Genomic DNA, 28000 nt, shown 5'->3' with positions numbered 1-28000 from the left:
CCACAGAGCCATGACAAGAGCCGTATCCAAGGAAGGAGAACTTAATGGAGCCACCACATCTCCTGAGGAGATAAGAATGGAGGAAATTGAAGAAAGAGGCCAGTGGCGGAACAAAATGGAGTTTGTGCTGTCTGTGGCAGGGGAGATCATTGGCCTGGGTAACGTGTGGAGGTTCCCATACCTCTGCTACAAGAATGGTGGTGGTGAGTTCACAGCACACGTGAGTTGTTCTAGATCTGTAGGTATGATGGGAGACATGTACATGCCTGCACCCAATTCTCTTATGTACTCCCTAAGGTACTCCCTTATTCACTCCTTCAACAAGTTAGTTCCTGCCAAAACCAGGAGGAATAAAAACTCAGGGGTGAATCCAGCTCCCCAGTGGGTATTCTTCCTTAAAGCAGCATTCTCAAATCTGGACTCCTAAAAAATTAACCCCCAGTAACAACTTAAGGCTGTTGGGCATCTCAAGAAATTATTGGTCTTAAGAAAATATCAGATGCTGTGAGTGGTCAGAAAGCCTACATCAACCTTCTTCTACATATTCCCTTTTCCTACTCCTGGTGTCAAATCCATCCTTTTCAGGCCCTTGTTACAGAGGAGGAAAGGCTTAGGTAGTGCTGGTATCCTAGCTAAGGCCTGATGCACCCTAGAAGGAGATTTCTGCCTCTTCCCCTGGAGCAGTTCTCACAGCAATCAAACCACTATTAGGAAAATTCAACCCCAAAAAAGGTTCATTCACCTTCCCTTTTGTTTCTTTGCATGGCTCTCCTTTTCTCTTGTAGTAACACTGCAATAAGATCATTACATGGTTAAAACATAAAATTTCTCGTAACAATAAAAGGAAACGTAAGGGAATAATTGACTGTCACTAACTTTTCTCGGTGAATAAAAATCTAACTTTATAAAAGAAAAGGAGGAATAGCAAATTACATGTCAAATCCAGCAATAACTTCTCTTTTGTTCTTGTTCTCTAAAAACACCTTGAAATAATGGTCTGGGACTTGCTTCACACCCTACCCCCCTACTTTGAGCTTCCTTTCTCTGAAGACCATGCCCCAGAGGCCTTTCTTTTCCAAGGTACCGTGAGCTTTCACCAACAGCTGAGTGGTTCCACTGTAATTTTCCACAGGGCTTCCAAATTCCTATTCTCTCTGCTGTTGCTGGAGTTTATCCAAATTAAACAAGAGGCAAGAAAATACATGCTCAAAATCAGTGAGGGGCAGGGTAAGAAATGGTTAAAGAAAATGGAATTAAGTTTTTATTGAACCTGGGATGATTTTTAGCAGATCCTCCGGTTTCCTTCTCCAATATTTTGATGGGAGGCACCAAGAGCATGTCAAATGGGCACAGTTTAGGAAACAGTGGAGGTGCATCTGATTAGAGCAGCCCATTCTGCAGTGATGCTTTCAGAGGGGAGTCATGGGTTTTGCATGGAAAATTTCTCTCTGAGCTCAGATGATATCTTTGCATAGTTTGTGCCTGTGGTACCCGGTTCAGCAGTCCTTGCAATTTGTATGCTAATTAGAGTAAGTGAAAAGGCTACTTTTGTTCACTTTAAATATCTATTGAACATTTTTCTTTTTAATTAAACTGCTCTGGAATAGCTAAGGCTGTGATTCAGAAGGCAAGGAGGCTAGGCTTGGGAAAGGTTAGGATGGGAGAGTCCTTCCCTCACAGCTCCCCACACTGTCCTTGTAGAAAGTATGCTACTGCTGTAGAAGGTACTTTTCTCTCTCCAGGGCTCTAGGGAACCAGAAGACTGATACAGGACAAGGCAATGTATTTTCCATGACACTCAAAGACATTCTCATAATTGGAAAAATTCTTGAAATTGCAAAAAAGGCATTTTTCCACCTATAAATGCTGCATCCCTGTCCCACCCTTACCCCTCAAATTTGAGACTGCTGTTCTGTCACCTTTCTCTACCTGGATGTACTGAAATGTTTATGCAGCTATGAAGACAGATGCCATAGAAACAGCAGTGCTAGTTTTCTGTAAAGTGACCAACTGCAACTTTATTTACTGCTGCACTGTCTAATTTGATCTAATTGCTCAGCATCCCGAACTTATTATTGACTCATAAGGAAAGAGGATTTGTTTCTGGGGGCCCCACTCAAGGCTGAGGCTCCTTCAGTAGAACAGCAAATTGAGGAGGGGATCACAGCTGTAGTTTCAGCTGGTAACTGCTGTGGGACAATTAAGAGAGACAAGACAAGAGAGGTGCAAGAAAATCATCGTTGCTCAGTGACCAAAATGGGTCAACCTCTGGGACAAATTGTATTAGAGGAGAGGGTCTGGAATCTGCTGAAAGGCTCATCTGTGTGCAGGATAATAAAGCTGTCTTGCAGATTTGGCATAGATTTCTTGCAACACCAAAAGCAGCAGCTGCTTTTAGTTCAGGGTCTGCAGTTCTCACTTCCTACCCTGCAAACCTGGACTGACCCTGAGAACCAGCTTCCTTCCCTTTGGCCCCAGGTCTCCTGCAGCTACACACAGCTGTGTTTAGGGGAAATTTGGATGTTCTTTGTTATTGTAACATTGTTGGCTTAAAAACAAGAGCAAGAGTTCCTGGATGCTCACAGTCACTGGAAGGAATGTCAGTGTGAATGCCTATGCTGGAAGGGGAGGAGAGGGCCAGGGGGGACAGTGGCTGAGAAAGGCACGCTAGTCTTGGTTACAAGCAACTGAGATGCTCTCCAGGCCCTGGCAAGAGAGTTGTTCATGACCGAATTTTGTTGTATGGAGTTGCAAGACAGCCACAGTTGTTTCAGCAAGGAAGGCAGTCACCTTATCTTGTTTGGAGGGGAGCAGAAGTGTGAAAATCTGCACTAAGGATGTGGAGAGAGCGAGGTGGCAGAAGTAAGGTCAGCTGTGAAAATGAGATCTCAGAAGCAGTTTTGAGCAGAGCAGTGAATGTACTTGTTGTTTTGGTTTGACAGCATTACTGAAAAGGTGCAAAAAAATTTCAGGCAGCTGAACAGAGCATTAAGCCATTTTTTCAGGGCGTTAAACTTTTTTGTTATTTTTGTTTGTCTTTTCTTATGCTTAGTTTATGTTGGTCATTGTTTTTGGGAAAAAGCCTTGCTCTTTTCTCCTTCCTCTTCCATTTTGACAAGGGTTAATCTGAGGGCCATTTCAGGTTGATTTCTCTTCAGACATTTCTCTACATTTTAGCAAAAAATGGATTTGAAGGTAGAAGTTAAACTTCCTCATTTTGAAAATGCTGGAAAGATATTCTTCCCCTGTTTCCATTTTTCTGGTGCAATCTACTTTCCAAATTTGACATGAAATATGTCTCAAGTAAATTTATATCCTGGCAAACATTTTACTTACCAAGAAATGTCACCAGCCTCCAGGTTTGTATCCTCTGGGCAAGTGGGAGTTTTGCTGTGACTCTCATGAAAGGCAGAACAAATGTGGTTATGTGAAACAAGGACTTATTTTGTTCATCCCATTCCTGCTGAAAGCTGGAATGAGGTCAGGAGCACGAAGCAGGAAGAACTTCTTCAGCACTATCTTTTTTTAGCTCCTTGCCTGGCTACTCCTTACCTCTAGGTTTTGGCCTGCACCAAATGCAGAAGTGCTGCAGTAGCACGAGACAGACCACCCTTGTATTTTTTTCTGAGAAATTATGGTGGTGGAGACCTTGTTTCTTTAGCAGAGATTGCACATTTAGTTCACTGAAATATTTATGGAAATATTTATGTTTATGTAGCTGATTCCAGCTGTGGTCCCAGGTACCTGGCCAGAGGTTTTAGGGATAAGGTTTTGGAAGAGGTTTCTGAGGCAGCATTTTACCCCTCTCTGCAGGAGCCTTCCTCATCCCTTACCTCATCTTCCTCTTCACCTGTGGGATCCCCCTGTTCCTCCTGGAGACGGCACTGGGGCAGTACACGAGCCAGGGAGGGGTGACGGCCTGGAGGAAGATCTGTCCCATCTTTGAAGGTTAGTCAAGTTACAGTATTTACTGACAACGCTTTCTGACAATCAGTGACTCAGATCCTTTTTTAAAAATATTATTCTTTTTTTTTTTTCCTTCTCTTTTTTCTCCCTCCCTTCTTCTCTCTCCTGGCTTTGTTATTCCTTCTGCTGCCTGCTGTGTGTGCAGGGGCCAATTCCCTGACCCCTCTCAATGTGAGTGAGGGTGTGTGGTGCTGCCTGGGGGCTGTGCTGGTCCGCCTGTGAGCCACAGTCTCTGCTTTGAGGAGCTCAGAACCTGGGAGAGAGGAGAAGCAGGATGGCCAGCTTGAGGGAGGAGGATGGAAGTATCAATGTACAAACACCTGTGTGTAGTCCAGGACAAATAGTGAGGGGAGAAGAGATAGAGGAAATCTGTTTGGTTTATTGTGCTTTTCCTGCCCATTCCCATGCCCAGGGCTGCTGTGGCAGCATTTGCAGGCTGGCATCCTTCCTGGGGGAATCAGACTGTGTGCACTGTGTCTGACAGCCCAGAGATGAGACAGGATCAGGTTAAGCCACAGGGATAAGAACCAGGACTTCTGGGGCCCTGGGGAAGGTTGTTTAATGGGATTAATATATTCAGGAATATAATTTCCTGAATTCTTCTGTCCAGAGGAGAGTTTATTAACCATGTTTTGCAGATGGAGAAACCTGTGCTCAGGCAGAGTGGAGCCTGGTTTGTTTGCTTGAGCATGGGCGTGCAGTGCTACTTGATACTCCTTGGGGAGTCTGGGACCTCCTGTGCTGGAGACCCCTGTGCTCTGGCACAGACCTGGAGGTGGGCAGCAGGGGCATCTCAAAGGACACTGACAACCGTCTTTAAATGAATGAATTGGGCCTTTCTGGTCTGATTACTGTTCTGAGGTCTCAGTGAGCAATGGGTACAAGCAGGACCCAGGACCAAAGCTGAGCATGGTGTATATCAGCTGTAAGAATTTTTGCCTGACTCTTTCCAGAAGTAGGAGACACAGATGTATTTCTTTTCTTCAAACGCTAGAGTTGTATTTTTCTGAAGAGGAGGCGCTATGATGCTGTGGCATGGTAGCCATCAGAAATTTTTTTTCAAATGAGAGCATAAGGTTTTCTGTCTGTTTCACCACAGACCTGTTTAGAGTTACCAACAGTGTTTCTTGTCTGCATGTACAGTCACAAAATCTTTTTCCCTTAGACAGGTCTTGCCTTATTTTCTGGAGAGCCATGTTGATGGTGTTGCATCCTTCTTACCACAGCATCACCAGTGTCTTTCTTTGGGGTTAAGCCTCATGTGTTGGGAGTTGGTTGCCAGTCCCATCCTCACCTCCTTTGCTTTTCTTCACAGGAATTGGGTATGCCTCCCAAGTCATTGTGGGATATCTAAATATCTACTACATTGTCATCTTGTCCTGGGCACTCTTCTACCTGTTCAGCTCCTTCACTGCAGTGCTACCATGGGCCAGCTGTAATAATTCCTGGAACTCAGGTACACCTTCCCTTGGTCAACTTCTAGCTTCTTTCCAATTCCCAGAGGTTTTTTAGGTTTTGTTGAAAATATTTCTTTTTGTTTGGCTAAGAAACTCTCATGAGCTGGCATATGATGTCACCAAAAAATAGGCATTTTCTGGCAAGCAGGAGAGGTGGATGGTAGAGTTTGCAAGCCAATCTAGAGCCCTCCTCATGTAGCAGGATCTTTTTATTAGCTGTGGTGCAAAAAGTTTATCTTACAGTTCCCTTACTCTGCCCCATTCCTGTGGAGTTACTGCGACAGTTGCTGCCACTGCCAGTGCCTCAACAGTTTCCTCTGTGCACTCAGCTTTTGGTAAATCAGGCCAAGTCTGCATTGCAGGATTTTGGCAGTTCAGGGCTCCCAGTGAAGGAACCAGTAACACAAAACTCTAAGGGCACTGTTTTCGTGGTTAATCACATCCATACAGCCTCCATACCATTACATTCACCAGGGTTCTCATTGCTTTGTGCTCATAGTTCACTTAACTCTGCCCTGCAGAGAAGACCTGGCTTTGACTTTACTCAAGGTGCTTGTGCTGAGCCTGGGAAGATGGGGTGGATGTGAGGTAATCCTCATGAATGTCCTTGTCAGGAATTTTTTTAACATGTTGAACAGGTTTTGCTTGGCGGCAGCTTGGTTCCCTCCCTTTTTCTCTTGTGTCAGATGATTAATTTCTGCAATTATTAATTGCAGAAATAAATTTCTCTACCCTGTGGGCCTTTTACTCACAGCTCCCTCTGCCCTTTCATCCCAGCAGAAGTAACCAGCCTTTTAAAGAGCTGGTCCAATTCCTTCAGCTCCTCCAGAATGCATTTGTTTGCAAGGAAAGCCACATATGTTCTCTTAACAGAAGTTTCCCAGCAACAGCTGGGTTTCCTTGGTTTTCCATTGGATTGTCTTTTGCTGGCAAAATTCAAGATGAGGTGCATTGGATGTGTGGCATCTCCTCTGTTTTTAGTTATTTCATGCTTTGTAACAGGGTTGGGGATGGCAAAGGAGAGCATGAAGGCTTCTGTGGCGTGTGCATGTGTGGACAGGCAATGGTGCATGAAGGGGGGAAGAGAATGAGATTTTCTATCCTGACTACTCATAGTCGCTATCCCTTGATAATCTATTTTTTGCAGTCATCTGTTTTCAATTTGGCAGGGAATTGTTCTCTCCTTCCTCTCTTCCCTTCCTGAAGCCCCTCTGGTGACTGCTGGATTGGGATTCCTACCGGGGGAGAGCCAGAGTTTAATGAGATGCTCTATTGCACAAGATGAAGGATCTGTGTACCACCAGAGTGAGGGTTAGGGTCCAGAGAGGAAGGAACATCCCTCTTGGAGGAGCCCTAGAGAATTTCTCACCTCATCAGCTTCCTTTTCTTTTGGTAGATCTCTGTGTGGACATTCTGAATAGATCCGGCCTGGACAACAGGACCTTGCCTGCGAACGCCACCTCCTCAATGATTGAGTTTTGGGAGTATGTGATTGCTTTCCCTCTGTTCAGGCTCCCTCTCATCCAAAGGTTGCAGCTGCAGGACTCCCTGGGTGGGGGGCTGTCTGTCTGTAGGAGCAAGTGAGGTGCCACGTGTCAGATCCAGCACGGGGAGCACAACGAGCTGCTGAGGAGATGGGCACAGAGCCCAGGGTGTGAGGACTGGGCACACCCCAAAGGCAGCTCATGGTGTGCCTGCCCAGGGGTGCTCCATGTGCACCTTGAGGGTGTGTTCCCCTTTCTGGCACTGGGCTGTCTGGGCGAGTGTGGCCACTGAGAGAGGCACCAAAAGCAGGCGAGGGCTTGCTGCAAGCAGGAGTGTATGTGCCGGGTGTTGCAGGTTGACAGGCAAGCATGAGAGGCCATGGCAGATGGAACAGTCCTCCACAGTGATACACAAAGGGGGAAAACTGCCTTTTACCTTCTTTTTGACCCAGTCCTGGTTGCTGTCTAAGGGAAGTGATCCATCAGGCTGCTCAGGATCATCCCTGGAGAGCAGGAATCTGAGATGGATGTGTGAGATGCCAGAGAATAATTTGAAGAAGGTGGAGAATTTTGAGTAATTTGGGGCTGGAGGTGCTAAAATACAGTCTGAGTGAGGAGTCTTAAAACAGGCCAGACAATGTCCCAGACAGGGTCATCAGTGCAGCCTGGAGAGGTTCAAATGACTGTTGGTGCCACCCTACAACTCCACATGCTACAGGGGAAAGTCTTACAAAGAAGAGGGGTGTCAAGGACTCAGCTTCAGCAGCTGGGTTTGGGTTTTGTGCCCGTTTCTGTCTCTTAAAGCACATTTGAAAGGGTTTACTGTCCTTTGTTGCAGCCACCACAGGGCACGTGGAAGAGGATCGGTGCCCATGGTTGCAAAAAGAGTCTGCACAGTGCTGGCCCCCTTCTCCTGTGCTGCTCCTTGCACATACTATTTAGTGAGAGCTGAGGCCCCTCTGAGACAGTTGTTTGGGTTTTCTGTAGTGAGGGCAAGGGGACGCTGAGGGAAATGGTTTTGAGCAGAATGTGCAGAGGAGTTGTAAGTTTGGGCTTAGGCTGCTGGGAACTGCAGGAGTTGCAGTGCTGAGCTCTTGTGTGGCCTACCTTCTTGATGGTGAATCTCCAAGGAAGGAGGCTGAGGGAAGGTCATGGCAATCTTAAAGATAATTTATGCTTACATAGAGTGCCTGTAGCATATGGGGAGGAGCAATAGTGGCCATGGGCTGATAGTGGCTTTGGTGGCCTGCTTTGGATTGAGTTGTCTCTGCTGGGGAGCTGCCAGGCTCAGGAAGCAATAGGGAGCAGGTGTTGATTTTGTGTAGTGTGGGGCTGATGGGCATGGCACCATGGGTTTGGAGAATGGGAGGGTTTGGGTCAGCCACAGGACATGGTGGAGCAGAGATGAGTAGAGAGGGGAGCCTTAAGCAGAGCTGGGACGATTTGCATGGCTGGGAGCCTTGGGCAGATGTGTTGTAGATAGGCTGTTAAGGCTTTGGATGGGGTAATATGGAAAAGGTCTGTATGGGGTCTGGAGTGTTAATGCTTCTCTCCCTGTCCCTGGACACCGGCAGGAAGCGAGTCCTGGGGCTCACGGATGGTATTCACAAACTGGGCACTGTGCGCTGGGAGCTGGCTCTGTGTCTCCTGCTGGCGTGGATCATCTGCTACTTCTGCATCTGGAAAGGGGTCAAGTCCACAGGCAAAGTAGGAATGGAGATTATCCTCCCAGTCCATAAGCCTCCTTGTATCCATCTTATATTTCTTCCCCGATCTCTTTTCCTTCTTCATGAAGTAGAGCCAGAAGACCAGCAGCACCAAAGTGAAACTTAAAACCTGTTGAGGCCGTACTGATGTACACCAGTTGGGTTTGAAACCTAAGAGGAAGAATAAATTAGTAGGTCCATCAGGGAGGGGAGAATGGGGAAAGAACTGGGAACTGAGGGGAGTTTTGAGGCACATTTTCACTTGCAAATACCCACAGTGGCTGATGGATTCTCTCCAAGTGCCCTTGGGAATCATGCACTCACCAATGTGTTGTCCTGCTGTGGCTTAAGGGTGTTTTCAACACGATCCTCTGCAGTGGCAGACTTCCCATCCCTGGCAATTATTAAACACTTGAGCAAAACAGACAAGCTGCTGCCTGTAACCAGCTCAGAGAATAGATAATGAATCTCCTACTTCTTTATCCTGGAAAACACTTGGGGTGGGAGAAATGTCCTGGTTCTCTCTTTTGTACTCTTTCTAAATCTGCAGGCTTTGGGTCAGTTCTTCACTTTCTGCATTTTGCTAATGAAGCTGGAGCCATGAAGCTAATGAATCTTCCTCCTGATGTTTATCCTACAGAGAGATGGACTGGTTTTCCTTTTGGTGTGAATGAGTGTTTGATGCCTTGGGCTGGGTATTAGGGACACTGCCATGGCCTTGATTTGCTCAGGACCTCTCTCTTGGAGCTGCCATGAGATGGGTGAATCATTAATGATGATGGATGATTAATGATTAGTCTTGTGGGTGTCCAGGGTGTCCCAATAGCAAAGGGAGGGAACCAATTTCTGCAACAGATTTCTTCCTTCAAATCACTGTTTACTCTTCATGAGTGTTCCCTTTCATACTTGACACCAGCGTTAAATCCTATCTACTAACTTAAAACTGCACTGAGCATCCATTGCAACAGAATGAGATAACACCTTGCTCCCCTGACTAGATTTTTCCCAGATTTTGCTGATGCAGACTTGTTGTCCACCATTTCTGAAGGAAGGAGATCCAGATTCCACCTTTATGGAGAAGAGGGGATGGATGATAAACGATGGCATTTTAAACCTTGAATCTCTAATGCCCCCTAATTTGAATACCACTCTGCCATCTTCACAAGAAATTGGGTCTGAGAGGTTGTGTGGTCTGCTTGGAAGAATAATTAAATCACCCAAGGTTCTCTTTAGGTCTCAGCCTTCTCCACTGAGTTTTTTCTTTGCATGGTTCTCCTTATGCACACTGCTTCCCCAGTGTGCCTAAATTACCTGCACAAGGAGAAAGCTAAAGTATTTCAGTCAGGCTGGTTTAGCTGACTTGGTTTGGCAAAACCAGACCAGAAAGTGACAGAAAAGAGTGACTACATGTAGTAAGTGGAATGATCTTCCTGAGAAAATTTTCCTGAGAAGATTTCCTGAGAAGAAAAATCTTCCTGAGAACATTTTTCCATCACAATTTTTAGGGTACAGGGCTATTGGCTATTTACCAGCCAGGTGTTATGGACATGGTGCAACAATGAGAGGGGTTTTCTGTTCCCAAATATACTACAGGTCAAACAGGCCAGTTGTCTTCTCTGCAGGGTGTAATTTTGAGTATTACAGGGACACTGTCAAAAAATTCAACTGCTTTCCTCTTTGCTGCCAATATACTACGACAAGCATTAGGAAAGACCCAAGAATTCTGAGCAGGTGCAAAACTTTGTACAACAGCTCCAGATTAAACAGGAGGCTGTGTTTGTCTGAGAGGCTGCTCTAATCACATAACCCTGCCAGATCCCTATGTTTCTGCTTCTGTGATTTAAGGAATTCAAATTTAAAGAAACCATAGTGACCTCAGGACAATAATTTCAAATAACTCCATAAAGACTCATTTTCTTTTAAAAACCTTTTTTTCCCCCTATGTTTCTCTTCCTTATGCATAAATGTTTCTTAAAACTGATTTCTGAAGGTAGATTTTAATACTTGTGCCCAAAGGAGCGTCATTCTCATTCAATCAGGGAACAGCAAAAGTACCATGTACTGTGACTTATTTGACCAATTATCATTAAGCACAAAAAAATGTAATTTCAGGCCTATCACTATGAATCTATGGAATAAACAAGCCTCCACATTACTTGGATGAATTTTAGTAATGAATAAATGTTAGGAAGTTGCAACTTGCTCCCAAATATTTTGCAACTAGAAAAAAAGAATATCTTCTATTAGAGAAATGGTTTAGAGATTATCAATTCTAGTGTAATATTTATTTATATCACACACAAAAAGAAGTAAAAATAGGTATTACAAAAATAATGGTCTACATTTTCTTTAAAGGCTTTGAGTTGCTCCTATTTTTTACCAGTGAGCTCAAAGGCATGGAAGGGATGAGAGTGACGCATGAGCCCTTCTGGAAATGAGATGCCTCATAGGTGTCTCAAATTGGCCAGCAAAAGTTGGTATTTAATTTGGAAAGCTCTTGCTGTGCATAGAACCATTTTAATAACTCATTAAAACTCAGTGATGGGAAGAGATCTGGGTTTCTTCTGCAGCTTTCAAAAGATGAAGGGAACAGCTGCACAGCAGGGAAATTACACTGAGTGGAAAGAGAAAACAAAGCAGAGCAACCAGTGGCAGAGTCTTGGATGAAGAACAAAATGCAGATTAACTAAATCACCAGTGAGATGTAACCTTGATTACTTTCTTTCCCACCCCTCTTCTATGTTAGCAGCAGCAGCTGCAGCCAACAGCAGAGTCAGGGAGGTTTGCTGGGGTGGGGGCCTGCAGATGAGCAGAAGTGATGCCTGCCCCCCTCCCTGCTGACCCTCTCTCCTCCTGTTTCCCTGTCCCTGCAGGTCGTTTACTTCACTGCCACCTTCCCATATGTGATGCTCCTCACCCTGCTGGCTCGAGGAGTCATGTTGCCAGGGGCTGCTGAGGGGATCATTTTCTACCTGAAGCCGGACATCTCCAGGCTGGCAGACCCACAGGTGAGGGGTGGTGTCAGGCGAATGCTGGCCACAAGAATGTTCTCAGTGCCCTGGCCTTTGTAGCTGAGTATCTAGCTGTCATCTATGAAAGGAGGTCAGGCAACCAGGATCCTTAAAACTTCTGAAAGGGGTCTAGTTCCCTTACACAGCACATCCTTTTTGCTTGTGGTCTGCAGCACGTGGGCATATTAGGTCATTTCTACTCATGGGCTCAGCAAAATCAGAAGAGTATATAAAATATATAGCATGTAACAGAGAGTTTTTCTGGCTGTTAAATGTAGATAATTAAGGGAGGGGTTATATAATCTATCACTTTTAATTTTTTTCTGGCCTGGTTAGCACTTTGGCTCCATCAGGACCCTCCCAGGACATGTGGGGTCCCTAAGCTTGCAGAAGAGACCAAAGGCATGCATGTAACATGGGCTGTGACCAGCTGGGTTCCCTGCACTTGTCCTGGGGGCTGGTCCCACCTGCCTAGGGCAGGGGCTGGCTGAAGGGTCAATCACTGCTACCAGTCAGTGGAGTTCATGGAGACCCTCAGTGAGATCCTGCTACTGAGTTGAGGCAGAAGGTAGAGCTTTAGTTCATGTGGGATGTGTGTCCATGCATGAAGGGCTTCTGTGTACATGCCTATCTGTGAGAAATCAGGGTGAACTTAGGCAGAAGTGCTTGGGATGGGATTCTTGGAAGGCTACCAAATTCCATCTGCCTGTATGTTTGCAGCTGGGGGCTGCTTAGAGGAAAAAGAGAATGACTGGGGAACCTGGAGACCATCAGAGAGGTGGGCTGTTTACCTACCTGCCTAAAACTCCCAGCTCAGGGCTTTCCTTAGGACTGTGTGAGAGTAGAGTTGCAGCTCAGCCCACAGTTCAGCTCTCCACGGAGGAGAGGGCTGGAGCAGTGGTGAGATGCCTCACTCAGCTTTTCCCATGTAATGCCAGAGCAAAGGAACCTGGGTGTGTGACACCCCACTGGCCTGCAATCTCTCATCTCAGCAATTTTCTGCCCTTCACTGTGCACTGTGGCCTCAGAGAGGTGGAAAACTAGGTCTGGGAGCAGTACAGACTGGGAAGGGAGTACACAGATTGTTGATCACACTGTCATTTGGGGTGACTCACGAGTGGCTGCAAGGAGGTTAATCATCTGGGCCATGTAGGGACCACAGACATCTGTAGTGAGAGCTTCAGAAAGAGCCATGCTATCAGGGACGCCATCTCTACCTTGAATGCAAAGGTGTGGGGTGGAGAAATGGTGTCATCTTAAATGGGGTGTGAAAATATGGTCTCCTCTAGAGCTTTTTCCTAAAGAGTTTCCAGTTCTATAGCTCAATTTTTCCAGATAGGTATCCCAGATTCTCCATTCACTGTAGTGAATGGAGAATCACTTTCTGTCTCACAGGGTTTGTTCTCCATGATTGGAGGAGTTATTGTTGACAGGGCACAGCCATTTGTTTATTTTATTGCCATGTCTGGAGACCACTGACCTTCTCTGTTCCAGGTCTGGATGGATGCAGGCACTCAAATCCTCTTCTCTTATGCCATCTGCGAGGGGTGCCTGACAGCTCTGGGCAGCTACAACAAATACAGCAATAACTGTTACAGGTAGGAAGAGCCTGCACTCCTCATTTCCTTCTGGAAATTTTCTCACATAGCACAGAGCTGCATCAGAGGCAGGCTCTGTCCTGGGGGAGACCTTGGGTCGTGCTGCTGTGACTAACAAGCTGCTCAGAGTACAGAAGCTGCAGAGGACTCAGCCCAGGGATGGAGAATGGCTGAGGAAAGAGAGGAGTCCAGAAAATAGCTTTAATACTGCTCTCCTGCACGAGTCAGTGTGGAAATGAGAGACTGGAATAGGGGGAGGAATGAAAATGGAGTGTCTCCAGCCACTGTGTAGACAGCACGCTCTATTTTGACAGAATGAGTGGGCAGGAGGGACATGACCAGCTCTGCCATCACTTGCTGGGCAGGGGAGGTGGTACAAAGATGATGGGGGCCTCCTGTCTCCAGTGCTTTACTATCATCAGAGTAATGTACTGCCAGTGGCCTTTTGATCCTATCAAGGAGGTTAATCAAGTCTGTCTGGCCTTCTCCTTGCCCTTGGATTACAGATCTATTTTATCCATGGCCTGACATGGAGCTCAGTGGAGCAATCAGGACCGTTTTTGACACCCTCTACAGAGCCCTGAGAAGCAGGGACTTTGCTGTGCTTTCACATATTGCTCCAGCACAGATTGTAAAATGGAATTGTGCTTGGGAGACAACAATCAGGTCTTCTGTTCTCCAATAGGTGCTGCCATGGCTGTTGGTTGGGCAGTTAATACTTTCTCCTGGCTCTCCCAAAATATTTCAGTCCCCAATGAAGTGGTGTGCTGACACCTTCCTCTAGTTCCTAAGGTGCCTTGTGCTCACAGCTTACCTCTGGGTGTCCCAAATGTGTCCACAGTGCCTTCCCCATAGCAGCTGACGCTGTGGGTCAGCTCTGGCAGTTGCCCAGGCAGGATCCAGGAGTGTGGGGCTTCCAGCCCAGCCAGCTCACAGTGGTGCCCAATTTTCACAAGAACCAAGAGCACAGAAGTTTCAGGACAAGTAGCATAGCAGATCCCAGCCTCCATGTGAGCATAGCTAATAAAGACAATGTAGACACTGCCCTTGTCAGTGAAGATTTTTATTGTCCTATTACCCTCATTTTACTAGACCTGCTGAACCTGTATGTCTTCATGCTTTCAGATACTCCTCTTTCTTGACTATGTTTGCTTTTGCAACCTCTTTCCTCTTCTAATTTTTGTTTTCCTCATTTTCTCTGTTTTTCCTATTCTCCAGACTCTTGTCATTTTTTTTTGTTATGTGCTGAGTGGTTGTGCCCCATTCCCCCACTGTGCCATGTGTAGTCCTGTAACTCCTGAACTCCTGGCTCTGCTCTGAGGGGATCTAGAACAACACTGCTGTTTCTTGGTAGTGCTGTCCAGCTAGGGAAGCTGAGCACAGACATGATCCTAAGTGGATCCATTCTGCAGAAGGAAACCCCCATTTCTCTCTGGTCTCCTTCCTACAGGGACTGCATGATTCTCTGCTCCCTGAACAGTGCCACCAGCTTTGTTGCTGGCTTTGCCATTTTCTCTGTGCTGGGCTTCATGGCTCAAGAGCAGGGCGTGCCTATTTCAGAAGTGGCTCAATCAGGTAAGTTTTTCTGGGAGACTTCAGAGCCAAGGGAAAACAAACAGCCTGAAGGGGAGGGTGCTCTTCCAAGGTGATACCCAGGATGTTCTCTACGTCCTCTATTGCTATGGGTGTCTGCGAGGGGTCTGCAGGACCAGTGCTCCTCAATACAGCTTTCAGCTGTGGGTGGTCAAGGAGCTGTGGCAATAGGAGCACACATGGTTATCCTGTGGTCTGTTGGCAGGTCCTGGTCTGGCTTTCATAGCATATCCAACAGCAGTAACAATGATGCCTGTGTCTCAGCTCTGGTCCTGCCTCTTCTTCCTTATGCTGATCTTCTTGGGACTGGACAGCCAGGTACAACAAACCGCCCTCCTCATCCAACATGCAGGTTCCTGTCCCCACCCTGAGCCTTCCCCATGGCTATTGGAAAGGATAAGGTGGGCCTGTGCTTTGCTGGTACCTTAAATAGGTTCTGTACATTGTATGCAGCTCTTTCACACTGTGGGAGCTCAGAGCCAGGGCCAGTGGCAGGCCAGTGGTTATGTGGGCTGGCATCTCTGCTGGCATCTTCTCCCTGTGTGTATGTGAGGATGGCCCAGCTACATCCCTTCAAAACTGTGCACCCTGCAGACCCAGGCAGGGCACAGAGCAGGACAGTCTGGGATGGGGAATTGGGCTGTTTTCTTCCAACTGCATCCCACCAAAGCAATCCCTGTGTCCTTTTCTCACTGGTGTGCCCATGTCTTACATCCCATATCTTGATTATACCAGGAACAAACCCTGCAGAATGCAGTGTGAAACTCTGCTGCTGGCATGAGGGGAGCAGAGGGTGTCCTGCATGTCCACCGGGCAGGTGTTTTGCTCAGGCTCTGCTCTGTTATACCCCAGCCCTTGTGCCTGGATAATCAGGCCTTTTTCCTCTGTTTCTGCTGGCCTTTGGTGGAGGCCAGACAGATTAAGAGAAAAAAATGAAAAAAAAAGGATTTGGCGGGTGGGAGGACAAAAAGGACAGTGAGGGGAAGTGCGTGCTTGGGGAAGGAGAGATGCTGATTTCTCTGACTTGTTTTCTTCTGCAGTTTGTCTGTGTGGAAAGCATGGTGACAGCTATTATTGACATGTTCCCAGGAGTGTTTCGGAAGAAGGGGCGTCGGGAACTGCTGATCCTGGCCATTGCAGTCATATGCTACTTGCTGGGCTTATTGCTGGTCACTGAGGTAAACAAGGAGCAAGGGTTGTACAGCTGAGCACCAAAGCCCACAGTTCTGGAGGTCTGGGCAGAGACAGCAAGCTTGTCTTCAATGCTGTTAGTTGTCTCTCATTTCTAGTCCATTAGCTGGTGTCTCTCACAGCCAGTGCTGCTTTGACCCTGTGTGACACTGGTGCACACACTGTATCACTGAGCCCTCCAGAGATCCTGCTCCCACAGCCCAGAGAGGCTGCCTGACACAGGCTTTGTGCAAATACCAGACCTGGGAGCTAAAACAAGCCGAGCTGTTTGAAAACAAGCTCTTCTGAGAGCAGTGATCATTTGCTGGCTGCTTTCCACACAAAGCAGAGCAGCAAGAGAGGAGCCTGTGGGAAGCCTGTGATCCCAGGACCAGCAGGAGCAGAGTTGTGCTGGTGTGATGCCATGCACACGGTGTTTGCACTGCTCTGCAGCTAACAGCTGCACCTCGTCCTGCATCGTGCTGTGCTCTGTGTGTACCACAAGCTTGGGTGGGGGTCTTGGCACTCCTGTGCTGCCTCCATGAGCTCTGAAGGGACAGCTAATTCCTGTTAAACCCCTGAGGCACAGATGAATGATCCTCCAGCAGGATCCCAGCTAAGGACCTGCTGTAGGCAACACCTACCTGTCAATTTGAGTGACATTGTGTCTAGAGCCCTTCAGCATTATTTGAAAGGATCTGCTTGACATGGACAGGCTCTGTCTAGGAGAAATCTCATGAAAATCATCCATGGGCCTGTACAGGTAGCTGGTAGCTGATGGCAACTCTGCAGGGCTCAGCTTGAAGTCAGAAGCAGCAGGAAAGCCACATGCCTCTGCCATTGCAGAGCTTGGAACTTGTGCTGTATGTAAGGTTGGATGAAAGTAAAACAAGGTATCTTGAATGTCCTTGCTCAAGATCACAATCTTTTGGGTGCAAAGTTCTGCACTGCTACATGGTATTTCAAAAAATGATTCTGGGAACTTCCTAACTGTTTTAAAACAGCCAAACAAACCAGCTCCTGCTCTTATGCACATAGAAGCTAGCCTAGCCCAGCAGTATCATAAAATGGGCATGAAAAACTCTCCTGACACCAGACTTGACTGTGTTTTTGGAACAGAGTGAGGGCAGCCCCAAGAGAAGGCTCTTCTTCCACCTGCTCTAGGTTGAGTGTTTCTGCTGCTATTCTTTTGCTTGCCCCACTCATTTTTCCCTGGCGTAGAACAGTCTTGCAATGGCTCTGTTTTCTCTACCTCTTCAACAGGGTGGCATGTACATCTTCCAGCTCTTTGACTACTATGCTGCCAGTGGCATGTCCCTGCTCTTCCTGGCTATTTTTGAAGTCATCTGCATAGGATGGGTGTATGGTAAGTGGAGGACAAAAACCTGTCTTATTCTTTATCAAGGGAAGAATTAGGGGTTGAGAAGTGAGAGTCAATAGAAAAGATCCTCAGGAGGCAAAGAAGTGCTGTAATTATGTTCTTTCTTGTCTAGTTTTCACTGTGTTTCCTTGCAACATTTCTTAATTGCTCCACATTTAGTTTAGGAATGTTTGTTCCTTCTCTGTAGGTGCCTCATATTGAACTACCTTGCTGTTTTTCCCATCTGCCCTTTGAATTAGAAAATCAGCTATAGAGGAGTGACTGCTGTTCTTTGCTGGCTGTCCCTGTCTGCTTACATTGTGCATTTAGTTTAGTCCTGCCAGTTAATTTAACACAAAATTCTGGGATGCAAACTTGCTATGTGTTACTTCTGTGATGCTTCCTGCTTCCTATTTACCCAGACTGTGATGGCCAAAAATAAATAGGAGGGACTGCTTTGGCTCTCAGTGAAGTCTGTAACTAAACTATTCAGGAGCAGGATAAAACTGAGCTTCTTGAAGTATCAGGAAGAAAGCAACTGCATGTTAGTCTGTGCAGCAAGAAAAGTCTCTTCTGATATCCTATGGGAGATCTCTTCCTAACCACTAAGGCTTTGGTTCTTCTCCCTGAAGCTTGTGTCAAGGCTGATGATTTTTGGGCAAAGCTTCTTGTGTGTGATACAGAGCAGCTGCTCCCTGTCTTTGCTTCCTTGAACTACATGAGCCTCATACCTGTAAGGATTGTGCACCGCTGTAGTGGATGACAGCTTAGACCAGACCTCAGCATCCCACAGTCACATCTGCTGGTCCCAGCTACTTCAGGCAGCATTGCCATCATAACCTCAGGGAAAGATTGCAAACATGGCATCATGTTGGGTCTCAATGGTCAGGAGTGGATGCTCATGAAGGAATACAATAGAAGAAAAATTAGGAGTGGTACTTTCTGTGAATGTTCCTCCAGGTTTTCACACCTTATAATAGAACCATAGAATGGATTGGTTTGGAAGAAACCTTTAAAGGCAATCTAGTCCACCCTCTTGGCCCCTTTCCACTTGACCAGGTTGCTCAAAACCCTGTCCAACCTGGCCTTGAACATTTGCAATGGTAGTGTATTCACAGCCTCTCTGGGCAACCAGTTCCACTGTCTCAGGATCTTCTGAGTCAAAAATTTCTGCCTTGTATCCACTCTAAACCTCTCTTCTTTCAATTTACAACTGCTATCTCTTGTCATATCATTACAAGCCCCCTTTATATATTAAAAGGCTGCAACAAGTTCTTCCTGAAGCTTTCTTTTTTCCAGGTTGGACAGCCCAAAGTCTCTCAGTCTGTCTTCACAGGACAGGTGCTTCAGTCCTCTCTTAGTTTTCATGGTCCTTCTCTGGACCCAGAGCTACATGGCTTTCTTCTTCTGGGGTTCCTAGAACCAGATACAATACTCAGTTTGTTGCCCAGGAATTTCCAGTGCCAGAATTGAAATCTATTTATTTCTTTCTCTTCTGTTATTTTTTTTCCAGTTGAGTTGGCTAACTATTTGTCATCCACAAAATACTGCAGCAAGGAGTTCCATGGCTTTCTCAGGTGTTGTGTGAGGAGTCAGTCTCTTCTCCTTGTTCTGATTCTACCACCTGCTAATTCCATTTGGTGCCACCTTTGCCTTATGTGCAGTCAGTCCCTGTGTGCTCCTTTTGGTGCTTATGCTTTTATAGAGGTTGCATTGACTGTAGTGCAGTTGCTGATGAAAGGCTTACTAGCTTCTCCAAATGATTTATGTAGAGCAGGAGCCAACTGCTAGTTTGGGTAAACTCCTCTCTTACTGAAAGCATAACCAGTCCAGATGTTTGGTCTTGGGCTCCAGAGAATACAAGAGAAGCAGATGTGTAAGAAAGATTTATTTTAGAAAGATGTCTTTCAAAGGAAGCTTGCAGTAACAGACCCTGGCCAGATTTTAATTTTGAATCACCTTCTGCCCAGTCCTTTTGGGTTTTAAGGGGATGTGGAGATCCCCATCCATCTATGACAGGATGGGAATCACCATTCTAGGTTAATTCATTAAACTGAATTATGTTTTGATGTTTAATGCCATTTTTACAGTCACCCAGGCCATATGCCTTTTCTGATGACCCATAGAGAGGAACAATGGCAGGCAATGAGTAACAGGAGAGGGGATGCTGCCCCAGCAGTGTCAAAGGGAGATGGAGTAGTTGGGGACAGACAAATGGCCCTTTTCCTCCCCACCACGGGTTCATTTGTGCCACTCCCTACAGTGTGATTTTACCCTCTTGATGTTCTGCTTTGCCTTCATTGGGATGATTCTGGTCCAAAATGTAGTCAGAGGGCCAAGGTGAGGCATTACAGTGGGGGAAAAAAGTGACTAGTGCTGATTAAAGAGGTTTTTTCCTCAGCCTTGCAATTGGCAGAGCTGAGCCTCTTGCTTACACTGTGAAGAATTACAACATTTCTGCTAACACAAATATGTGTTCTGAGTTTCCCCTCTCCCAGCACATACGCCAACCACCCACCACTTGGCAGCTTTCCCCTGCTGCCAGGCAGCTGCTCTCCCAGAGACCTGAGGATTTCCTCTGCACTGCTCCCTGCCTGTGGAAGGATCACACAGCACTGGATTTGTGGATCATGTTCCCTAGAGGAGAGTGCTGGAGGGATTCTGGTGTCCCCCTGCCTCTTCTCTGCTCTCCTTCCACTTTGAGACAGGCAGCCCTTCTATAAGCTGGCTTTGAATACTGAGATTCACAATATGGTGCCACTGAAATGTGCTGCAGAGGATATTTTCCAGGCAGTCACAGCATGCACATTATGATTAGCTCTTCCAGGAGAAAGCAAGGGCCTCCATCACTACAGGAGAGCCAGGGCTGAAATCATCAGGACTCTACACAGCTAAAGCAAACTGACGCCAGAGGGTACCTGTGGGTGGCCCTGGGGTAAGCCCATGTTGTGCAGTGATAAATCTTTCTCTGGTTCTGTTGCTCACATGCAGCATGACTATCAGCATGGCATGGCAGCCTCCTCCTGCCTGGATCCTGCCTGTTGGGCTTACTCTGTCTCTGTGCACTGAATGCTCTCAGATGCACTGGCTATGACCAACCTTATGTGCTTCTTTATGGGCCATAAAGGGCCTGCTCTGTGTGCCTGGTACCCAGAGGATGTGCAGTTGTGGTACCACCACACCTCCATTGCTGGCTCTTTGCACAGGCTTGGTGCAGGTGTTGATGCTGTAGGTTTGAGACAGAGAAGGGGCAGATACAAGCTTGGTACTGTTGTGTGGAGCCACAGTCTTCACCTATTTTAATGTTGTGGGTGGAATTTGATACGGATGAATGCAAATAAATGTAACTTGGGAGAAAAGACAGGGAGATATTTTTTTAATATATTCCAAACTAGCAGAACTGTGAAACTCACTGTTTTTTGAATATGGAAAAAGTAAAATTAAATCTTTGTCCCTTTTAATTTAGGTCTTATTTGCTGTTTTTATAAGCTGCGTAAAATGAGAAGAGCTCTGTAAGGACATGAGATAAGGATGTAAGCAAATATCTAGTTAGGTTTGTGTGAAATTTATTCCTGTGAATTTACATGGCTAAATGATTTGTCAGAGGAGCACATAACCACTTTGAAGGTATATGGGATTGATCAGCACAAGGGAAGTGGTACCAGCATTCATGGTTAACCATCCAGTGACTGCATCTCAATCTTCCTTCTCTTGGAATATTGGAGGTAAAAGCAAACTTTGTTCACTCCAAGAAAAATCTCTTTGGGGGCGTTTTTATGGTTTTCTCTGCAGGAGCTTTATCTAATCCTTCTGATGTGCTGGGAAGGAAGGGCACATTGCTCCAGTATGTGTCCTCCAGCTTCTAATTTACTCAAAAAGTCAGTGTTGAGTAGTTGAACTTATGACTTCTTAAGCTTGATTACTTTTTCATCTGTGTGTGAAATGTAGAATATGTAAACCTCCTGTTCATGTACTCCCTGATGATGTTCATGTCAGTCCCCATTGTGTGTCATCACATCATCCACTGACTGCCACAGTGGCCACGGAAGTTTCGGACCTGGTGGTTGTTCTACAGAGGAAAGGGACGAGGACAGGTGGAGGCACAGTGTAATTAACAACATAAGTTGTGGGGTTTTTTCTTGCTGCAGGAAGGATGGATGTGTGTTCTTCTTTTTGTTTGGCATTTTTGTATTTCTTTAATTGATATGTCTCTTTGACTAAATCCTAGATCCAAATTGGCAGAGAAACTTTATCTGCCTTGAAGTTGTGTTATGAATTAATTTATCTGACATGACAGTGTGTTTCTGTGGAAGATACTGTGCTGTGCTCATACTCTAAACTGCAATTCACATGGTCTATAGCTCTCTTTTCTTTTTTTTTTCACCCTGTGGAAGATTTTGGCTTTTTGGCAAAATTAATTTTATATACCAACTCCTTTCATCCCTTAAATATTTTCAGAGATGCTATCTGAATCCTCATGATAGTTACAGCTTGGAAGTTCCCTGGTATAGGCTGGGCTCCCACACAATATATATGCATGTCCCTTGATATACCACAGCTTGTTGTCTTTGCTTGAGGCTACTTGTTAACTTGCCAACTCAACACCAAGAGGTGTTCAAAACATTATTATCCTTCCCCTCCCCCCAAATACTTCAAAAAGCTGGGTTTAAAAGAGATTTTCTGCAAGCATTAGTCATGGGATATAGAATATAATGCAAAGAATTACAAAAAAAGGGCATACATAATGTGCTTTTGTAGAACTACTATATTTAAGGGAAACATCATATGAGAATTTAATTCTGAGACATAAAAACCACAAACCAAAATTAAGCTTGCCAAACCCCAAGCACTCAGAAGTGTGGCCAGTTCTCTAGGCACATATTTTACGTAGTCCAGCGCTCTGGTGTTGAGATATTAAGAAGCAGATTCTTATCACATTTGCAACTGAGAACTGTGGCCTGACCATGAGTACACAGATGGATGAGCATTCCCAAAAGCAGAATCCTTTAAGCACCAAGACAGAGCTTTAATAAAGCAAATACAGTATTATTTCATCCCAGAGGTGCTTAACTGGTAACCCTTTTTCTGGACAGACAAGCTCACTTTTTTTTTCTACTGTTGTTGTTTTATTTTGCCTGAGGCAGTCTGGTATATCTGGTCAGTTTTGGTTAGAAAGGTGCTAGGGTGCCTTATAAATAAATTTTTGATTTTTCTTCATTTTACCTCTCTTTCTGGCCAACATTAGGCTCCTGATATTTGAAGACATCCCAGAGTTTATTGCAAGGTCTGCTGAAATCCATCTTCATTTTGTTGTTTGCCTCCTCTATGCCATTGCATAAGTTTGCTCTTTGTACTTTGTGTTGGGCAGAGTCAGTGGTTAAAGTCTGGCTCGTGGCAGGACTTTTAGGTGCTTTTCTGAAGTATATCCCATTCCAAAGCACCATGAGATTTAGGTGGGTCCCACACACTGTGAACAAAATAATCCAGTAATTGAAACTAATGTGAAGAGAAGTAACAGGTCAGACCCCACCAGACAGCTCTCACTAGACAGTTCAGCAGCGCTTGCAGATGGAAAGTTTGGTTTCCAGAAGAGTTTTAATTGCCAGGCTTTCTGAGTTTATGTCAATAATAAAATATTCTGTGGAAGACAGGCTCTTGAGATGACAGGGGTCCTGCCCAACTCTGTGGTGATTCTTGACACAATTTCCCTGGTATACCAGCATGTTTATTTACAAAGAGAAGGTTTTGTTTGCTGTTCACCACTCTCTTTGTTCCTTTTAGCACTCTGCACTCACACAATCCCATATACTTAACCTGCAAGAGCTTTCCCTTACTGTTCTGTAAAGCAGGCATCTCTTTTCCCTGTGCAATCCTTACCAGTGCATGGCTGCATCCTCTCACAGTTGCTACTGTCTGAGGGACTGTGCTTTTCTTCAGTGTCAATCTTTCTGACACTTATGAGTGAAATTAAACCCCTCCATCTCTATTTAGCCGCAGATGGGCCTTTTCAATGCCAGAAAACCCCATCCCTTGCTGCTCTATTATTAAGATAGCCATGTTTTCACCAGAAGTAAGCACCAAGGATAAAGTAAGTTTGGGATCTGATGTGAATAGTGGTTGAAGAAAACAAACCAATCTGACTTATGGTTTTGTCTCTGTGCTGGTTGGTGGCCAAGGTGCCAACCGTTTCTATGACAACATTGAGGACATGATTGGTTTCCGGCCGTGGCCCTTGATCAAGATATGCTGGCTGGTGTTCACCCCAGGTCTGTGCTTGGTAAGTGCAATTATGACATCATGACATATCACTCTGGGTCCCCAAATTCTCAGTGGAAAAGGCTGATTTACCTCCAAGGTGCTGCTGTAAATTTTTCAAACTGCATGGAGAAGCAGAAGCTTGTCCGTAGCTGAGGTAGCTATTTATTTCCTTTGTAATGTCTTATGTTTTCCCTGGAAAATTAATTGAGCCTGAAAATCCAATTGTTTATTGTGAAGGCAAAAGGAAATATGTCCTCAAAGCCTGGAGAGGTTTGGTCAAATTACTTATGAATAGAAAAGTCAGTGAAAATTACCCTGTTCTGAAATGCTTGCTTCAGTCTGTGTTCCTGGGACTGCCCATGGTTCAGAAGTATCTTTCTATAGCCATTTGCTTTCTGTGTTACTAAATCTCTTCCAAAACTTCTGTGACCGTATTTAAATAAAATGCACCCAAATTCAGGCAAGTTCTTGCCTGTTTTGAATTTATGTCTAGTCTTGCTCCACCGACTTTTACAAGCCTTCTCAGCCAAATTCTGGTTTTGTATCTGATGTTAAGAGTTGTTTTCTCTGACCTCAGTGGAAACAGAGATGAGATCTATAGCTACAACTTACAAAAAATCCCTAGTCCTTTGTCCTCAGGCTTCAGCAGGACTTGAAGATCTGGGAAATTTTCAAACCAGCCCAAATTGTTGGAGAGTTTTGTAGCTAGAGAGCCCCAGGAGGGCTAAATATGTGCCTGTGTGGCTTCTCCGGAGTGTTTTTGCCAGGCAGAACAACAATTCTTGTCTTTGATATGAATAAATTGCTATCTCAATGTTGCTGGACCCTCAAAGCTGCTGCCAACTTTGCTTATGGCTCTTCAGAAGCCTGAAGGCTTTACACCACCAAGATGCCTGGCCCTGGCTCTGAGAACTCTGTGCAGCCAGCATGCACCAGGCTCTGCTCGCTGCAGCCAGCAAGGTCCTGCTGGCTCATGCAAGACAGAACACCCACTGCCACCCTTGCAATGCAGCCAGTCCTTGCAGGGTGGCCAAGCTGCTGGCCTTGGCTGCCCCTTGGCTTTCCTTATGTTTGTGTTTTCTGCTCCCCAGGGCATCTTCCTGTTTTCCCTGATCAAGTATGCACCCTTGAAATACAACAATTCCTACGAGTACCCACCGTGGGGCTACGTGCTAGGCTGGTTGATGGCACTCTCTTCCATGGTCTGTATTCCTCTCTATGCCATCTTCATCCTCCTGAAAACCAAAGGATCCCTGAAACAGGTACTGGGAGTGGTCACTGGATGTGTTGCTGTTGCTCCCTGAATGGTTCAGGTTGGGCCCCAGGGAGGAGGTACACAGTACATTTCTCCTCTGAGAAGGCAAGGGCTGGTGAGAATCACCCTTCCCCAGAATGCTCTGTAGCTCTTGTTGGCAATTTGGAGAGCTTGGAGGGTCTCAGCACAGCTCCCAGGCTGATCATCAAATGTCTGGTCTTCTATGTGGTGCTGCACCATCATGCTCAATGCATTATATAGACATATATGCAGCATATATGCAATACCAATGCAAACCAAGTGCAAAACCAAGATCTGTTTTGCCTTTACTTCTTGTCCCTTATAGTCCTGGTCAGGACCATGTTCTTTATAAAAGAAATTACCCATAGTTATTAAAGAGGACCTGCTCACAGAGCTGTAAAGGCTTAACCTTTGCCATGCCTGAGCCTGTCCTCTTTCAGTGTAGACATCCTTGTCCTTGTCCCAGGAAGAACTTGGTTTAGGGAGATGGAATCATAGAGATGGCACCTCACCTGACCCATGAAGAAAGATCTGAGTGATGTACAGTATATCTAAATTTTTACACAATTTCTCTGCAGGTCCTTCCCCATCCCCACTGCAGCTTGTTGGAGGGTGGGGTGGGCAGAGGGAGCAGGTGAACAGGAGCATCCCTGTGGCTATGGTGTAGCTGTGACAGCCACATTGTGGTCTCATGGAGAGGAGGATCCTGCATTGCCAGTCCATCCAGGGATGAGCTGGGTACAGGAAGTCTTTATTTGTTTCATTGTCTCAGGGAAGGTGAATCTGTGGCTGACGTGTCTGACTCCCCACAGCTCAGAAGCTTTTGGTGTATAAATGAGGGCTTGGAGCTGCCAGAGAAGTAATTGCCAGCATGTCCTGCCTGTTAAACAAGCAATATCTCGCACCAGGGGTAAAGTGCTTCAAGCCCTTGGACTGAAATGCTGCTGGGAATAGTGATAATGCTCATTGTAAAGCACACCTGAGGAACTGATTTTGCCCATTTCACATTGAGGAGTTTTCTATTTGTCCTGGTTTACATGATATTAATTGAAATTTCCAGGGACTCCTCAGCTACATTAGTATGAAGAACTTTCCAAGGATGCGGTTTAGGTGTAGGGGAAGGAACTGGCTGCTAAACCTGGGTTGATCAAGGACAGAATCAAAGCCAGACATGAAATATTTTCTAGGGTAGTTGCACCTGTTTTATAACAAAATTTCTCAAAATATACCTGTTCTCTTTTTCCAGTCACACCCCAGAATTGCAGGGAATTAATTTCCTGATGCAAATTTCCAGGAACAGTCATTGAATATTGCAAACCATTCACTGAAAGCAAGTTTGTAATTGGTATTTATGATCAGTCACTGCTACAGACTAATACCTCTCGTTACACTTGACTGACCAAGAAACAAAAATGTTGTTTCCTAATGCCCCTGATTAAGACAACTCAAGCTCCAAAGACTAAAAACTCACAATGAAGGACCCACAGAGCAGCTGCAGACGTAGGTGAATTTTGTAAATCATGGGGCAAATAGTGTTGAATAAATTAACAAAATCTGTGATTCTGGCAGGCACTTCACAAGGAGTGGGAGCACCAAAACTAATCCTACGAGTCATGGATGAATTGCCTGCTCTGCTTGTGATGTGCTTTTCATGGGAGTGAGCATGCACTGTCCTGAGCTTGTGATGGAAAAAGTTAGTAACGGTGAAAGTCAGGTTTCTGCTGGGAAATGATAGGCTGTCCCATGGAGCTGGCAGGTAGCTGCAGGACATCAGCTGCAGGATGGAAAGGGAAAGGAAACCAGGAGCTCAGAAAGTCATGTGGCACCAGAGACACTTAAAAATGGGATGAAAAAGACCAGAAATTCACTGCAGAGTCCCTGTGAGCCAGCACTTTTTGCTGAAGAGCTCGAAGATATTTTTGTGTTTTAAGAATAAACTTCTCTAAGTTGTGCCAACACCACATAAATGTGTATGGAACAGCCTGTAGCACCCTGTATTACACAGGACAAAGGGAGCTAAGGGCAGGCAACTGCCTCACAACCCCTGCCTTCACCATCACAGTCTGGCTGACTGGAAGAGGGGAGCTGAGGATGGTTTGGGGCAGAAACCAGTCTGCAGAGGGACTGCTTTACTTGGGAAATGCCACAGAGGTAGGTATTGCCGACCACCCTGTTTTGGATCATAGCAGGAGATGCCCAGCATCTGATGATCAGCCCATTTGAAAGTCCTCACAGCTCCCACGAAAATAAATGGAAAGCTACTTGGTATAGGAAAAATAAAGGTTTTATAGTGTTTTTTCCACTGCCACAGAAAATGCCTGTGGTGCTAATTGCTGGCATCCTCCTCCACAGTAGCAGGACTGTGAGAAGTGCTGTACATCAGATTACCAGTCCACAGCCCAGATTTGAGCACAGAGACAGAATAATTGTCCCTGAGAGAAGCTGAAGTGAACCTGCTGTCCTCTGTTTCACGGCCATTCGGCAGAGAGGAAAAGGGAGCCGGCATGTGTGTTGTCTAGGTGCCTTTGCCCCCAGCAATGGTTGTGGATCACTATTGGCTGTCAGTTTGCTCATCAGCTTAATTAACAGCAACTTCCTCTCTGCAGAGACTGATGCAGCTGATTTCCCCAGCAGAGGATCTACCGCAGCCAAAGAAGAAGCGCATGGCAAGGCCGTCCCATCTGAGGCGTGAGGGATGGTCTCCTCCAGCCCAGGAGCTGCTCAGCGTCACAGAGAGAGAAACCCACTTCTGAGGCACCTGGGATGTTTCCTCCATAACCCAGACTGATTTGCTCTCTCCTTCCCAAAGTGTTTTCTTTTCCCTTCTCTCCTTCATGTCTGTGATGGAAGCATCTGGGGCAATTCCTCTTCTTCCAGACAGCTGGTTGCACCCACTGGCAGCAGCATCTCTTTTACACCCTGGGGACAACTCTTCCTGCCAGCAGCTGTGGAGACTGCAGCCACTTTTGTCAGAAGTGCCTTTCATTACTGACACCGGTTGGGAAGAGAAAAACAACATTGTAGCAAAAAAAAGGAAAAAAAGAAAAAAAATAAGAAAAAAAAAAGGGGATTCATATTGGGAGGAGGAAAAGAAACCACAGTGATGAGGGTGGTGAGAGAG

General features: G+C 45.8%; 1 protein-coding gene across 1 annotated transcript; it reads left to right on the top strand.

Moving 5' to 3' along the window:
- Window positions 1-10: 10 nt before the first annotated feature.
- LOC311153931 (sodium- and chloride-dependent betaine transporter-like) lies at window positions 11-27632 on the top strand (the record flags this gene model as incomplete). The annotated part of the gene is made up of 14 exons (XM_084206053.1): window positions 11-203; window positions 3814-3948; window positions 5282-5422; window positions 6820-6907; window positions 8482-8614; window positions 11487-11621; window positions 13119-13222; window positions 14673-14797; window positions 15021-15133; window positions 15856-15993; window positions 17249-17351; window positions 23522-23622; window positions 24695-24865; window positions 27486-27632. The coding sequence occupies 14 exons, from the start codon at window positions 11-13 to the stop codon at window positions 27630-27632; spliced, it is 1827 nt and encodes a 608-aa protein (XP_084062179.1).
- Between the last annotated feature and the right edge of the window lie 368 nt (window positions 27633-28000).

Source organism: Fringilla coelebs (genome assembly GCF_963513975.1).
Source record: "Fringilla coelebs genome assembly, chromosome: 5".
NCBI lineage: Eukaryota > Metazoa > Chordata > Aves > Passeriformes > Fringillidae > Fringilla > Fringilla coelebs.
Note: the sequence above shows the minus strand (reverse complement) of the source record. Positions and strands in the feature narration are given on the sequence as shown.